At 34.8% G+C, this 15,765-nt stretch overlaps 1 protein-coding gene across 2 annotated transcripts in view; it reads right to left on the reverse strand.

Annotated features, from left to right (window-relative positions):
• The window catches only part of F13B (coagulation factor XIII B chain), a 37,832-nt gene that overhangs the window by 19,291 nt on the left and 2,776 nt on the right, over window positions 1-15,765 (reverse strand). Inside the window, exons 2-8 of one of the 2 annotated variants that reach the window (XM_030303134.1) lie at window positions 14,772-14,972; window positions 13,280-13,465; window positions 11,085-11,261; window positions 10,434-10,610; window positions 7,699-7,878; window positions 7,425-7,610; window positions 6,177-6,359 (exon numbers count right to left, since the gene is read on the reverse strand). In XM_030303134.1, the coding sequence (XP_030158994.1) occupies window positions 6,177-6,359; window positions 7,425-7,610; window positions 7,699-7,878; window positions 10,434-10,610; window positions 11,085-11,261; window positions 13,280-13,465; window positions 14,772-14,972 (1,290 nt within the window). The remainder of the gene's footprint in view (window positions 1-6,176; window positions 6,360-7,424; window positions 7,611-7,698; window positions 7,879-10,433; window positions 10,611-11,084; window positions 11,262-13,279; window positions 13,466-14,771; window positions 14,973-15,765) is intronic. The other variant, XM_030303135.1, reaches the window with a different exon arrangement.

A 15,765-nucleotide genomic window follows, 5' to 3' on the forward strand; every position in this document is an offset into this window, starting at 1 on the left:
GAAAAAGCATATGACAAATGTCAACCCACAGTTAACATCATACTCAGTGGTGAAAAACAGAGTTTTTCCTCTCAGACCAAGAACAAGAAGACAACGATGCCCACTCTTGCCACTGTTATTCAACATACCACTTGAACACTCTGGCCACAGCAATTGGATAAAAAAAGGAAATAAAAGGCATCCAAATGGATAAGGAAAAAGTTTAACTATTTGCAGATGACATAATACTATACACAAAAAACCCTAAAGACCCCACCAAAAAACTATTTAAAATTAAAAATGAATTCAGTAAAATTGTAGAATACAAAATTAATACACAGAATTCAAAAGCATTTGTACACACTAATAACAAAGCAGCAAAAAGAGAAACTAAGAAAATAATTTTAATTTTATTTATAAATATGTCCAAAAGAACAAAATACCTAGGAATATACTTAACCAAGGAGATTAAACCTTTACTCTGAAAACTATAAAACTCTAATGAAAGAAATTGAAGATTACACAAAGAAATGGAAAGAAATTCCATGCTCATGGGTTGGAAGAATTAAGATTGTTAAAATGTCCATACCAACCAAAGCAATTTATAGATTCAATGCAATTACTATCAAAATACCAACAGCATTTTCCAGAGAACCAGAACAAATAATCCTTAAATTTGTATGGAACCACAAAAGCAAAAGCAATCTTGAGAAAGAAGAACCAAATTGGTGGGATCACAATCCCAGATTTCAAGATATACTACAAAGCTGAAGTAATCAAAACAGCATGGCATGGGACAAAAATAGACACATAGGTCTGTAGAACAGAATAGAGAGTGCAGAAATGCTCATATGGTCAATTAATCTATGGCAAAGGAGGCAAGAATATTACAATGGGAAAAAGTCTTTTCAATAAGTGGTGCTGGGAAAACTGGACAGCTACATGCAAAAGAATGAAACTGGACCACTTTCTTATACCACATACAAAAATTAACTCAAAATGGATGAAAGATCTAAATGTGAGACCTGAAACCTTAAAGCTCCTAGAAGAAAACATAGGCAGTAATCTTGACTCTGGCCTTAGTAACATTTTTCTAAATATGTCTCCTGAGGCAAGGGATACACAAGTGAAAATAAACTATGGGGATTACATCAAAATAAAAAGCTTTTGTGCAGCAATGGAAACCATAAACAACACAAAAAGGCGACTCACTGAATTGGGGAAGATATTTGCAAAGGATATATATGATAATGGGTTAATATCCAAAATATATGAATAAGTTATACAACTCAACACACACACACAGACACACACACACACACACACACACACACACCAAATAATCCAATTAAAAAATGGGTAGAGAACTTGAATAGATATTTTTCCAAAGAAGACATATAAATTGTCAACAGATACATAAAAAGATGCTCAACATCACTCATCATCAGGGAAATGCAAATCAAAACCACAATGAGATAGGGGACCCTAGGTGGCTCAGTCGGTTAAGCATCTGACTTCGGCTCAGGTCACAATCTCATGGTTTGTGAGTTTGAGCCCCAAATGGGGCTCTGTGCTGACAGCTCAGAGCCTGGAGCCTGCTTTGGATTCTGTGTCTCCCTCTCTCTCTGCCCCTCCCCCACTTGTGCTCTGTCTCTATCAAAAATAAATAAATGTTAAAAAAAATTTTTTTAAATAAAAAAACACACGATGAGATATCACCTCACACTTGTCAGAATGGCTAGAATCAAAAAGAGAGGTAACAAATGTTGGTGAGGATGTAGAAGGGGGAAAAAAAAATCACCTCGTGCCCTCTTGATCGAATGTACATTTGTATAGCCACTGTGGTGAACATTGTGGAGGTTCCTCAAAAAATTAAAAATTAAAATACTATATGATCCCATAATTCCACTTCTGCATATTTACCCAAAGAAAATGAAAACACAAACTCAAAAAGATATATGTACCCCTATGTTTATTGCTGCATTATATACAATAGATAAGATATGGAAGCAACACAAGTGTCCATATAATGGAATATTACTCAGCCATAAAAAGGATGAAATCATGGGGCACCTGAGTGGCTCAGTCAGTTGAGTGTCCAACTTCAGCTCAGGTCATGGTCTCTTGAGCCCCATGTCAGGCTCTGTGCTAAAAGCTCAGAGCCTGGAGCCTGCTTCAGGTTCTGTGTCTTCCCCTCTCTCTGCCCCTCCCATGCTCATGCTCTGTGTCTCTCAATAATAAATAAATGTTTAAATTTTTTTAAAAAAATAAAAGGTTGAAATCATGCCATTTGCAACAATATGGATGGACCTACAGGGTATTAAGCTAAGTGAAATAAGCCAGAGAAAGATAAATACCATATGACTTACTTATATATGGAATCCAAAACGTAAAGCAAATGCATAAACAAACAAAAAGCAGCAACAGAGCCATATATACAGAAAACAAATTGATGGCTGCCAGAAAGGAGTGGGGTATGGGGACTGGCAAAATGTGTGACCCTTCACACATTGTGGGAGATACAGTCTTCCGTTATGGAATTAATAAATCATGAAGATAAAAAGTACAGCAGAGGGAATGTAGTCAATGGTATTGTAATAGTGTTGTAAGGTGACTGATATTGGCTACATTGGTGGTGAGTGTAACATAACTTATAGACTTGTGGAATCACCATGTTGTATCCCTCAAATAATGTAACATTTTGTGCCAACTATACTTCAGTAAAAAGAAAAAAAAACATATATATATATATATATAATAATCACTTAGGTTAAGCATGATTTCCTCCCTCTAAAATAAAAATCATGACATAGCAAACATATTTACTGTATAATATTTGTGGGACACCTACCGCTTGAGATATATCAAAGAACAAAACAAAGATCTCCACCCTCATGGACCTTACCTTCTAAATGGGAGAAACACAAATGAACTAGCAGTAATTAAAATAAATACATGGATTTTATAATTTGTGGCCATCTTAAAACCACATATAATAAATTAGATGGGGAATTAGTAGCGGAGGGAGAGGAGGGGCTATCAGAGGGATGGGGTAAGGGAAGTAAGTAATTTTTAAGTCAAATGGTTGTGATAAGCCTAAGTAAGAAGTAGTATCGGCACAGACTTGAAGAAGGTCAAGGAGTGAACCATAGCTTTTTCTGAGGGAAGGGTGTTCCAGAAAGAGGAAACAGCCCTGAGGTAAGAGCACACTTGTCTTGTGTGAGGAAGAGCAAGGAAACCAGAGTGGCTGGAGTAGAATGAGACAGGGAAGATCAGCGGGAGGTTGAAGAGGTTCATAATGACTGGAACAATAATTCACAGATGGAAGATTCTGCTCCTTACACCATTTTCCCCATTTGTAGTGAGAGTACTTGCAGTTTCTGAGCACAAATAAGATGTACAGAACTCTGCCCTCTTACCCTGATGACAATAAATGATCTTCATTCCGTATCTGCTTTGACTTATGAGCACCAAGTCTATGTGTCTCGAGACGATTGTTCCAGACGGAATGACAGATTTCCTTAAACCTTGTTATTCCTTATGAGGTTGTTTCATTACTAGCTTTTCCATTGCTATTTCCATTTAGTCTCCATCCTCAGAGATGACTGTACTTCCATTCAATGCATTATCAATCACATCATCAAAGCCTTAATATCAAAAACTTTTATAAAAATAGGAAAGCAATAGAAAAGCTACAGGTAGGGGTGCCTGGGTGGCTCAGTCGGTTAAGTGTACAGCTTCGGCTCAGGTCATGATCTCCTGGGTTCAAGCCCCGCATCAGGCTCTGTGCTGACAGCTCGGAGCCTGGAGCCTGCTTTGGATTCTGTGTCTCCCCCTCCCCACCACCCCACTCATGCTCTGTCTCTCTCTCTCTCAAAAATAAATAAAAAACATTTAAAACATTTAAAAAATTATAAAAAAGAAAAGCCATAGGTAGACATATCTGAATTTGCATGAGAACAGTAGCTTAAGAATGATTTGGAATAGAGAAACCACAAAGGAGATGTGGAAAGAGCTTACGATTTAAAATTTAAACTTCTATATATGAAAACAGTATAAAGAAAAAGAAAATAAAAATGGTTGCAATATACATTGTTATATCTTGTATCATTGTCAAGTGAATAATATCATTTATACTAATAAAACTTTTATTACAAGTATAAAAAAATCAAGGTCATTGGAAAAAAAAAAAAAAAACAACCTGTGGTCAGCCACTAGAAAATTGACAAATGCTCAATTGAGTAATACTTAAATAACCAAATCAAATAAATAAACTCAATTTATTAATACTTAAATAAACCAAATTAAAATAATTTTAATTGTTGGATTAACAATTTGTGAAGATTAAAGTGTAAGAAAAGTGCTACTTTGATTCACTGATGGTAGGGTCATAAATCAGATTAACTTTCTCAAGGACAATTTGACAATTTACAGAAAAATAATTAAAATTCCAAATTTCTTTCATCCAAAGTTCTCCTTCAGAAAATCTGAAAAAAAAAAAGCTAAAACAAAATAAGACATGTGAAAGAAACATACTTAATTCTAAAAATCAAAAACTAAAGTGTTTTTTCAGCATGCAAACATTTAGTACAAAAAAATGTACTGTTTGGAATATAAAAATGTTGAAACCACACTAAACTTCCATTAAAAGTGATTAATTTAATTATGGCATATCTGCATTATATAATACTATGCATCAATTAAAATGTATATTGTACAAATATATCAAACCACATTCATAATATAGTTTGTGGGGAAAAAACAAGTTACATAGCCTCTCATGATAGCATATATTTTTTATAAATATGCGTTGCGTGTGTGTGTGTGTGTGTGTGTGTGTGTGTGTGTATGAAAAGGTTTAGAAAACCATTATCTAAGTAATTAACAGCTTTTGTTTCCTCCTAAGTTACTGATATTTTCTGTTTTCTTCTAGTTGCTTCTATATACTTATTTTTTTTTAGTAAATAACAATGATTTACATTTATAGTTTGAAAGGCTAACATTTTTAATTAAATTACTATTTTATTTTAACTTATAGAAAGTTTATGATACCATTACCTATTTGTAGAAGTCACAATGTAAGAAGTTCATTGCAACTGTAGTGACCAATTATACTCCTTTAAATATAATTTTGACTAGCAATGTCAAAAATGAGGCAAATATATAGACTTGAAATGAAAGGTGAATATTATTTTCTGAAAGTTATCTCAATTTACATAATTATGTAGATAGCTGCCTTAATTCTCCATTTGACACATTGTTAACTATATACCATGTCTTAATGCAAAATATATTTAAAGTAATTACAAGCATGTCTTTATTTGCTCAGCAAAATAAAAGGTGATCATTCAAGTGAGGAATTGATAGCCAAGAAAGCTATTAACAATATGCTCTAGCAAGAAAGGAACTGGATTGATTATCCTCTCCAAATGACATTCTGGGGACAATATAGGAGAGATGCTGATGATCCTAGTAAGGGAAAATTTCAGTTCAGAGAAAGATGACACGAAATGTAACCAGTCACAAAAATGTGAATATATTTAATGCCACTGAAATGCACATTTACAAATGCCTAAGATGGTAAAGTTTTATTGTTCATATTTTACCACAATTTTTAAAAAGTAATAGGTGAGAACTAGTGGAGTTTTAGACCCTGTGATATTAGATTTTCTGCTTACAGAAAAGCGAAGGGATATTGGGATCAGCATTGGGTGTTGTACGGAAGCCAGTTTGACAATAAGTCATATTTAAAAAAATAAAATAAAAACCTCCTAAAAAAAGAGAGAGAGAAGGGAAAGAAAACATTTGGGAAAAAGTTTATACAAAATTCATCTTTTCCATGCCATAAAACGTGTAAAAATCACATAAAAGTAGACATAATCATAAAAGAAATTCAACGTGTTCTGTTATAAACGGAGTAAGTTCCAGGGATCTAATGTACATAATGGTGACTATAGTCAATAGTATTGTTTTGATACTGGAATGTTGCCAGGAGAGTATATCTTCATAATGACAAGAATGACAAAAAATGGTGATTATGTGAGGTAAAGGAAATGTTAACTAACCTTATTGTGGTAAACATTTCAAAATACATATGTGTATCAACTCACTGCATTGTTCACCTTAAATTTACACAATGTTATATGTCAGTTACATCTCTTTATTTAAAAAAAACCACAATGTGTTCTCTATCTTACCTAAGCAAACGGGTGGGGGTGACCATCTTCCTTGTTCACAACGAGATATTTTTGCCCCACTCAATAAGTAGTATTCATTGCATCTATATTCCACAGAGGATCCTGTTGTGTAGCTTGCTAGTAATCCATCAACAACAGCCCCATTTATTACAGCAGGTGGAGTCTTACAATTCTCATTATTTTCTAAGGAAAGTGGTTATTTTAAAATTAATATGAACTTATAACAACATAATGATATCATATAGTTACCCATACTCTAGTTCTTCAATATTTAGGACAAATTGATTCAGGACAATTGATTTCTAAATTCTTCAGAAATGAGAAAAATTCTATTCAACTCAAATATTTTAAAAATTTACTATGTAAGAATAAACAGCAAATGTTTCACCTAAGAACACATATGCATATTTGTCACTTTTTTTTGCTTATGAATGAATCATAATAGAGATATTCTTAAAATGTATGGAGAGGTAAACAATAACCCAAATATTATCGTCAGTTTTTTTTATCGTTTATTTTTTTTTATTCTCATTCCCTTCATCTCAGATCTCAGTCAATCCATGGATGAGATTTTCTACTTTTTCTCTCCCTTTAGTTTTTTTCTTATCTGCTGATTTCTTTACCATCCTTCATAGCTTTTCTCTTATGCAATAAATATCTTAAATAAACATGTTTGTGGAGATCTTTCTAGGAGAGCTCGAGAAATGAGAAGGATGACAGGAAGGATAGCACCTAGGAGTGACAGTATAGCTTGCTTGTGCGTATCAGCAAAAGACCTGAGACATGTCTCAGAAGGATGTAGGGCTCAGACTGGCCAGATGCATAAGTAATATCAGAAGGACTGACTCAAAGTCAGTAACAGAGTGCTCTAATATAACTTTGCAGGACATAAAGGGAGAGGAAGTAGATCATGATCATGGCCAGTCACCCAATCCAACATGCCCTTATTTACTTCTCTAATGAAGCACACTGTTACTTATGTAATTTCATATAAAGCTCAGAAATCATGGTATAAAATAGGTCAGATAACAGTGCTTAGCACTAATGGACATTCAAAAATCTTTTTTAGTTTCCCAATTCTTTATACTGGGTCAAATTCTATGGATGGCTGCACACACACGAAAACGGTAGTAGAGTAGGTGCAGTAGTAGGCAGTAGTGTCTTGCTATAAGTGTGTGGATTAAATAAGGAGAGTGAAAAATTGTACGGAATTGGCTTAGCTGTTGATGGTAAATATAGCATACATACCAACACACTCAGGAGGACGTGTCCAGTTTCCACGTTTACAAGTTATTTCTTTTGATCCACGGAGATGATACCCGCTTTTACATTCATACGCCACTGTATCCCCATTGTAGTAAATCGTAGAGTGTGGGTTTGCCGTGCCATTCTCAATGAAAGGTGGGTCCTCACAGGCTATCTTCTCCTTTTGTTCTGCAAAGAAACAAATGAGAGGAAAGAGACCGTTTAGCTACACATGCAAACCTCATTTTAGGGAAAGCTTATTCAAGGTGTTGCTAACCAATGCATTTTGGAGGTTCTGTCCATTTTCCATTTTCACAACGTATTTCTTCTGATCCCTGTATCTCAAAATTAATTTCACATTCTACATGGACTACTTCTCCATGACGATAAGTTGTTGAATGTGTTTGGATTTTGGAGTTTAGTGGCAGAGGTGGTGGAGGACATCGGTTTCTTCTTCCTTATAAAAAAAAATCACCATATTTAGTCATATAGTTACGAAAATAATAGGTAGATTTAATAAACACATTCATTGAGCCAAGTACCATAGGAAGTATTGAAGACTGACCCTAGGTCACCCCCTTGATCTCCACTTTTGATGTGTTTGTTGTTCACTTCCCTGTGTGATACCCCTCCCCACTGAGCAGGAACTGTGACTTCCTTCTGACCAATAGAACGTGGCAAAGACGAGGGGATGTATGTGATTATGTATGTATAATATGCAACATAATACTGTAAGGCCATTCTTGTCGAGAGACTCTCTCCCTGCTGATTTTGATAAAAAGCACAGTCCCACATTGTGAGCTTCCAAATGGGGAGACAACAAGGCCAGGAGCAGAAGGCTGACTCCAGCAGGCAGCTGGGAAGAAATTGAGGCTCAGCTCAGCAGTATGAAAAGCACACAATGCTGTCAACAACCACAATGAGTTTGAAAGCAGATTCTTCTCCAGTCAAGCCTCAGATGAGACCGAAGCCCCAGCTGACACTTTAATAGCAGTTTTGTTAGACAAAGATGCAGAGGATCCAGATAAGCTATTCCCAGACTCCTGACCTACAGAAATTATGAAATAATACAAATGTGTTGTTTTAAGCTGCTAAATTTGTAATAGCGGTGTTATACACCAATAGAAAACTATAAAAGCAAGTAAATTAAAACAGCATTCATTATCTCCTTTATTCCTAAAGTAACTTTATTAAGCAGGGACAATTATTTCTCTCATATAGATAAACTAAAGCTTCTGAAGTAAGTATATTAACTATTAACTGGTGGATCTGTTCTTGTACCATGTCTATATGAATTAAATAAAATCTTCTTAACTATTCTAAAATGCAGACTGTATTAATTTCCTATTGCTGTTGGGACAAATTATCACACTTAAGTGGCTTAAAATAGCACAAGTTTATTCTTTACAGTTTTGGAAGGCAAAGCCCAGAACCAGTTTCACCGGTCTAAAATCAAAACATCAAGAAAGCTGCATTCCTTCTAGAAACTTTAGGAGAGAATCAGCTTCTTTGCCTTTTTAAACTTCTGTAGGCTGCACGCATTCCTAGGCACACGATCTTTCCTCCTATTACTCCAACTTCTTGCTTCCACTGTCACATCTCTATTCCTCTTCTGTAGTCAAATTTCCCTCTGCCTCCCTCTTGGGATTACATTTAGGGCCCACATGGATAATCCCAGAAATTATTCCTACCTCAAGATCCTTAATTTTATCACATGTGCAAAGTCCCTTTTTATAAATGAGGTAACATTCACTGGCTCCAGAGATTAGGATATAATTTATTATTATTCAGCCAACTGCACTGCCTACCTAACATCTAATGACTATTTACTAGAGAAAAGAACATGGCATACTGGCAAGCTGACTAATTTGGATGGGGGGAGGGGGGTAGGCATAATGTAGGTTTGCCATTTATTTCTCAAATAACATGCGGCAGGTAATTTGCTAACAATCTTCCTCTCTACTGTTAGACCAAGGCTCTTGAGCAGGACTGGAAAATTAAAAACAAAAACATTGAAGTTATCATTTGGTGCATTTAAAGAATTAGGATCCTTCTGGGCAGTCCCATCTCATACCTCTGGTCATCTCCCCCTTTCACTCTTTCTAGCTTCACCCCCTCTTCCAAGTTCCACTTTCCTGTCTTCCTCCTACCTGTCAATAATGGCATTATTTTCTATATTACAGAGAAAATAGAGGCTATCAAGACCTTTACTTCTCCCCATCTCTCCCAATCCTGAAATTCCTACTTACCTTTCAGTTCCAATACTATCCAACACCTCCAAAAATGCTATCGCACCCCATACCTCAAAATCTTCAATGTTTGTTCAAATACTTTATACCTGACTTTATTATATTTGTCACATTGCATCAATGTGTTCATTTTCAAATGAACAATTTTCAAATCTGTTCCCTCTGCTAGGCTAGGATCTCTTTCATATCTCATTGTAGGTACATTTAAATGACTGTTGAATTGTTGCCTTCCAACAGGTGATCATACTATCTTCTTGGACATGTCCAGTGATAGAAATTTACCCCATGGATTACATTTTACAATAGCTCTTACTAGAAGATCATATTTTTCATTTTTACTCTGGTTAATATTCTGTTGATTTTTCTATTCTTTACCCCCAGTATTCTGAAGACTGTATTTTCATATCAGGAAATATGTAGCCAGGTAAGAAAGAAACCCTCACAAAGCTGCCAGCTTGGAATAATTGAATCTAGTAATTCTCAAAAAGAAAATTTATTCATTGTTATAAGAGATTTAAATTTATAATAAGAGAGTTTAAAAGTTATAACCACTCTACAAACTAATGCAAAATTTAAGATTTCTTCAAATTTAAATGTATTAAATATTGGTGAAAATAGCACTGATTTAAAAGACCATATTTATCTTAAAAGATAGCACTCAGGACAAGGATTAGATATCATCAGAAACATTTTTTTTCATAAAAATTAAAGCTGATTAAGGCATGATATTTTATTTGTATGAGTGTGAAATTTTTAAAATTACCTTCACATACAGGAGATTCTGGATACCAACCAAAGTTATAGCACTGAATTAAATCAGATCCACTTAGATAATAATTTTCATGACAGAAAAACTGAACTACGTCTCCTTCTTCATAAGTTTGCTTTATAGGATGAAAATAACCATTTTCTATTAGTCTTAAAGAAGAGCACTTTAATTCTAAAAATGAAAGAACGACATAAAATACAAAAGAAAGTGTCATTTTTTCTGTTGAACAAAATTCATCTATTTATATATCATATCTGGAATAGAAATTAGTAAATTTGCCATATTTTGTAATACATATAAAAGCTTGTCAATTCCTATATTTATGAAATATCATTAGGCTTATGTTAATTTAATTATCTGAGCTAAAACAAATTCTGCTATTTGAGAGCTTTATATTTATTTTTTAATTTTTTTTTTAATTTTTTTTTTTTTCCTGTGTGGAGGCTTCCAACAGACCTCAGCGAGGGAGATACGTATGAAACCCCTGAGAGCTTTAACTGATCAAAGCCTATGATCGACATAATTAAAACCAGAAGCAAAAAAAGTATGAAAAATGAAACATAATTAGGGTGACAATTTATATACATTTCCATATAAGAGAAAGTATTTAAATGAGACCAGATCATCTTTCAAATGAGAACGTACTGGTACATCTTGGTGTGAGAGACCATCCATATGTGCGGCATTCTACCTCCTCTGCCTGCCTTCCTCCAGCTGTATAGTAGCCCGCAGTACATTCGTATTGTACTCTGTCCTTCACCTGGAATGTTTTCTGCGTTGTGGAATAATTTCCATGATGTAATTCAGGGACCAAACATGTTTCTAAAAAAAAAAAAAATCAATGTTATTTATTTTATGAATTTTATCATTAAAACAATAATATTAAAAAGAAATCTCAAAATGTATTTTCACAAAATCTGGAGCATATTTGGTGGAATCATCTTTGGTAAAATTGAAAAACAGCCAGTTTGCCTTTGTCTCTCTATTCCCTTTTTTTAAAAATACACCTTGTGTGTTAATGCACCAGTCTTATACTCTTTTTTCTAAAAAAAAAAAAAAAATTATTTTGAGAGAGAGAGACAGATCTGCACAAGCACAGGAGGGGCAGAGAGACAGAGACAGAGAGAGAGACACAGAGAGAATCCTAAGCACATTCTGTGCCATCAGCACAGAGCCTGATGCGGGGCTCAATCTCACCAACCATGAGATCATGACCTGAGCCAAAAGCAAGAGCTGGTTGCTTAACCAACTGAGCCACCCAGGCACCCCCTCTATTCTTAAAATTCTACTCTAGTGTAGTTGAAAAAAGGCCACAATTCAACTAAAGGCTTGTTCAGTAACAATTTGTTGATTATGTGCCGTCTGAGGATTTGTACAGTTTAAGCAACTAACAACACATTAACAAAGTATGTCTATTCAAGTTACTGGATTATTTTAAGTGTATCCTGTATGGGTCTGCCAATAAAAATCATGGGCATTATCCTGAATTCTTCTTTAATAAAAGAAATAGTAATTTACATATGTTGCAAGGAACAGGTTTAAGGTTTTTTTTATTTTATTCCATTTCATTCTTTTCTTTATTAGTATAAAGTAGGAACTGCTTCCGCTTTTTGGCTGTTGTGAAAAACCGCTGCTGGGAACAAACATTGGTGTAGACTGAGTTCCTGCTTTCAATTCCTTTGGGTATATACCTAGAAGTGGAATTACTGGATCGTATGATAATTCTATGTTTAACTTTTAGAGGAATTGTCACCAATCCACGTGTCCATCAGTGGATAAATGGACAAACAAAATGCTATATATATATATATATATATATATATATATAATATTAGAATGTTATATATATACATATATACATATATATATAACAGAATATTTTTCCATCATAAAAAGAAATTAACTCTGATACATGCTAAAACATAAATGAACCTTGAATACATTGTGCTAAGTGAAATAAGCCAGACACAAAAGAACAGTATTGCATGGCTCCTCTTATACAAAGTTTCTAAAATAAGGAAATATATGGAGACAGAAAATAGAAGTTACCAGGTACTGGGGTATGGTGGGGGGGGGGTGTAGGGGATTATTAAAGGTAGAGAGTTTCTCTTCGGCTTGATGAAAACGTTTTGGAAACAGCGGTGATAGTGATGACAACATTGTGAATGTACGTAATGCTACTGAATTGTACACTTAAAAACAGTTGAAATTGTAAAGTTCATGTGATGCGTATTTTGCCACAACTAAAAAACAAGATGAGGGCTGCCAACGGTTTGAGGGAAGAAAAAATGGATGAATAGGTGGAAAACAGGGGGCTCTTAGGCACTGAAACTATTCTTCATGACACCTTACTGGTGGATACGTATCCTTAGACACTGGACAAAACCCATAGCATGTGTAACATGAAGAATGAACCCTAATGTAAAGTATGAATTTGGTTATACATTGGCTCATCGATTGCAACAGATACGCCTTACTCAATGCAAGATGTTAATAATAGGGGAAACTGTATGTGGCCAAGGGCAGGAAGGGGTATATGGGAACTCTCTGTACTAGCTGATCAATATTTCTGCAAATCTAAAACTGCTCTAAAAATAAAAGTCTATTAATATCAAAACAAATAAGTAGGAGCTACTGGAGTAGGTGTGTTTTAGGAGTTGAGAACCCCTGGGTTAGGGAAACACCTAGCACTTAAGAAAAACAATATAATACCAACTTCTTGCATTTGCAGACATGATGAAAAATAAATTCTATTAAATAAAAATGCCTATCAATATAAGAAAGTACTAGCCTCACTGTCCCTTTTCTTTGGTTTTAGGAAATGGTTCTTAAACACATACCATGTTCCTTCCTGCAGGTAGGTTGAGAAGACCATCCATCAGCAAGACATTGAACCACTTCTTCATCCTTCCCTCCAGTAGTTTTATATCCTGAATTACAACTATAACGCATGTTCTCTTGAATTTTGTACCATAATTTTACATCAGAGATGTAACCATTTGTCAGCTCGGGCTTAGTGCATTTTTCTATGGGGAAAAAAATTCTTTGTTTAACTTGGTGAACTTAAGTTTGTCTTTTACTTTGTTGTAAAAATAAGGCAAAAGTTTAATATTATTCTTGGAATTTATTTATTATTATTATTATTATTATTATTTTAATGTTTATGTATTTTTTAGAGGGAGACAGACAGAAAGAGTGTGAGCACGGGAGGGGCAGAGAGAGAGGGAGACACAGAATCCAAAGCAGGCTCCAGGCTCTGAGCTGTCAGCACAGAACCCGACGCAGGGCTCAAACTTGTGAATCGTCAGATCATAACCTGAGCCAAGTCAGATGCTTAACCAACTGAGCCACTCAGGTGCCCCTATTATTCTTGGAATTTAAAGAATGAAGAACAAATTTCACTCCCAAATTCCTTAATTTTGGAAATATCCTGCATGTTCTGTAACAAACTTCAAAAATCGATTCAACTTCATACTGACATTCTTTGTATTTATTAACTTCAGTTTTTATAGTGACACCTACACCTATCACATCTACTTTTAGAAAATTTAACAGCGCTCTTCCACTAATTGTCATTAATGGCAAGTAGAAGCAATTTCATTTGAATTTACTTCCTAATATTTTTAAGTCCACTGTGTTTGACAATTTTCAACACTGTGTAACAAAAGCACATACCGACTTTCTAAATGAAACAGATTCATCTAAAACCTCTACTCTGCAAAACAGAGCTTAGAGAATTCTTTGTTTGGGAGAGGTCACCTGTTCTGATGGAAGCTAATTAATAGTTTGACTATAGAGTAGCCTGGCATTAAATAATGAGACAGATCCATCAGATTTATTTTTCCTAAATTTGAACTCAAAATTCAGAAAACACATTTTTTAATGGATATTATGGGAGCAGAAGTTGGCGCACAAAGGAGAGATGAGTCTTTCAAAGGATAAAACACTACAGTAACAATCTTACTCTTCTTCCTATGGCCAGTGACAAGCATTTTTTTCTGGCTTCCTATGCACATTATCTGTATAAGTTCCTCACTCCTTAAAGTAACTTATTTGTATCTCTGTTTCTGTCAGTATGATAACACCAATTTCAATAAATGTTTTTATTCTTTTCACAGGGTATTACTGAAAATAAAGACAATAGCATTTTAATAAGAAACATTATTTATAGAATTTCAGAATATGCCTTCATTTTGTAACAGAGACCCTGGACCAGTAATTTTGTTCTTAATCTACCAAAACTTTTCACCACCAGCCAGGTTTTATTGGACCCTTACAGACTACTCTCTTCGCATATTATACATATTTTGTGGACACGGGCCACCAACTCACTGAAGCATCGTGGTTCTGGAGACCAGCCCTCTTGGGTACATGTGATTCGCTCCTCTTGTTTTCCAGTTGCCGTTGAATAACCAGCCAAGCAGGAAAATGACAATTTTTCATTTATTCTCATTGGAAAGTAATAGCTTTTAAAAGGATAGTAATATTGGGCAATCCTTCCATTTTCCACACTAGGAAAGCCACAGGGTTTCTCTGAAATGAGTAAATATCAAGATGAAAACTGAAAAACATACCTAAAACCATGAAATGTGTGACCAAATGGCAATACTTTTTTTTTTTTTTTTTGAGGAGGAGGAGGAGGGGAGGGACAGAGGGAGAGAATCCTAAGCGGGCTCCACGTTCAGGTGCGGGGCTCCATCCCACAACCATGAGATCATGACCTGAGCCGAAATCAAGAGTCAGACGCTTGACTGATGGAGCCACCCAGGCACCCCAACATTTCTAAATTCGAAATGTTTACAGCCACTTTAATTAGTACTTCTTTTTATTAACTAAAATTTTAAGGCACTTCTGTGACAATTTTTCAATCAGAATTAATCTGCTTGTAATCCCAATACCCAACAGTAAGAAGAAAATTGGTCAGGCCACTTCCTCAGGGAAGCTTTCCCTAACTTTGTAAAACAACACTCACTAACAGAAATATGATGCAAGCCACATATGTAATTTCAAAATCTCTAGTAGTCACGTTAATAAATGGAACAATTGAAGTTAATTTTAATAATAGGTATTATTTGACCCCTTCAAATATTAAAATTATTTTTCATTATTTTTTTCTTACTAAGTCTGAACTCCAGTGCGTATTTACACTTACAGCACATCCCAGTGTGGACTCACCACATTTCAATAGCTGTATGTGGCTAGTAGTCACTATACTGGACAGCAGAGTTCTAAAACAGGTGAAGTTCTGCTTAGGATTTGCAAACGTACAGAATTTTTAAATGAATGGCTTTTTTTTTGTTTAGAAAGAAAAAGACAACCCATTAAA

The sequence above is a fragment of the Lynx canadensis genome, chromosome F1 (genome assembly GCF_007474595.2).
Source record: "Lynx canadensis isolate LIC74 chromosome F1, mLynCan4.pri.v2, whole genome shotgun sequence".
Taxonomy (NCBI): Eukaryota; Metazoa; Chordata; class Mammalia; order Carnivora; family Felidae; genus Lynx; species Lynx canadensis.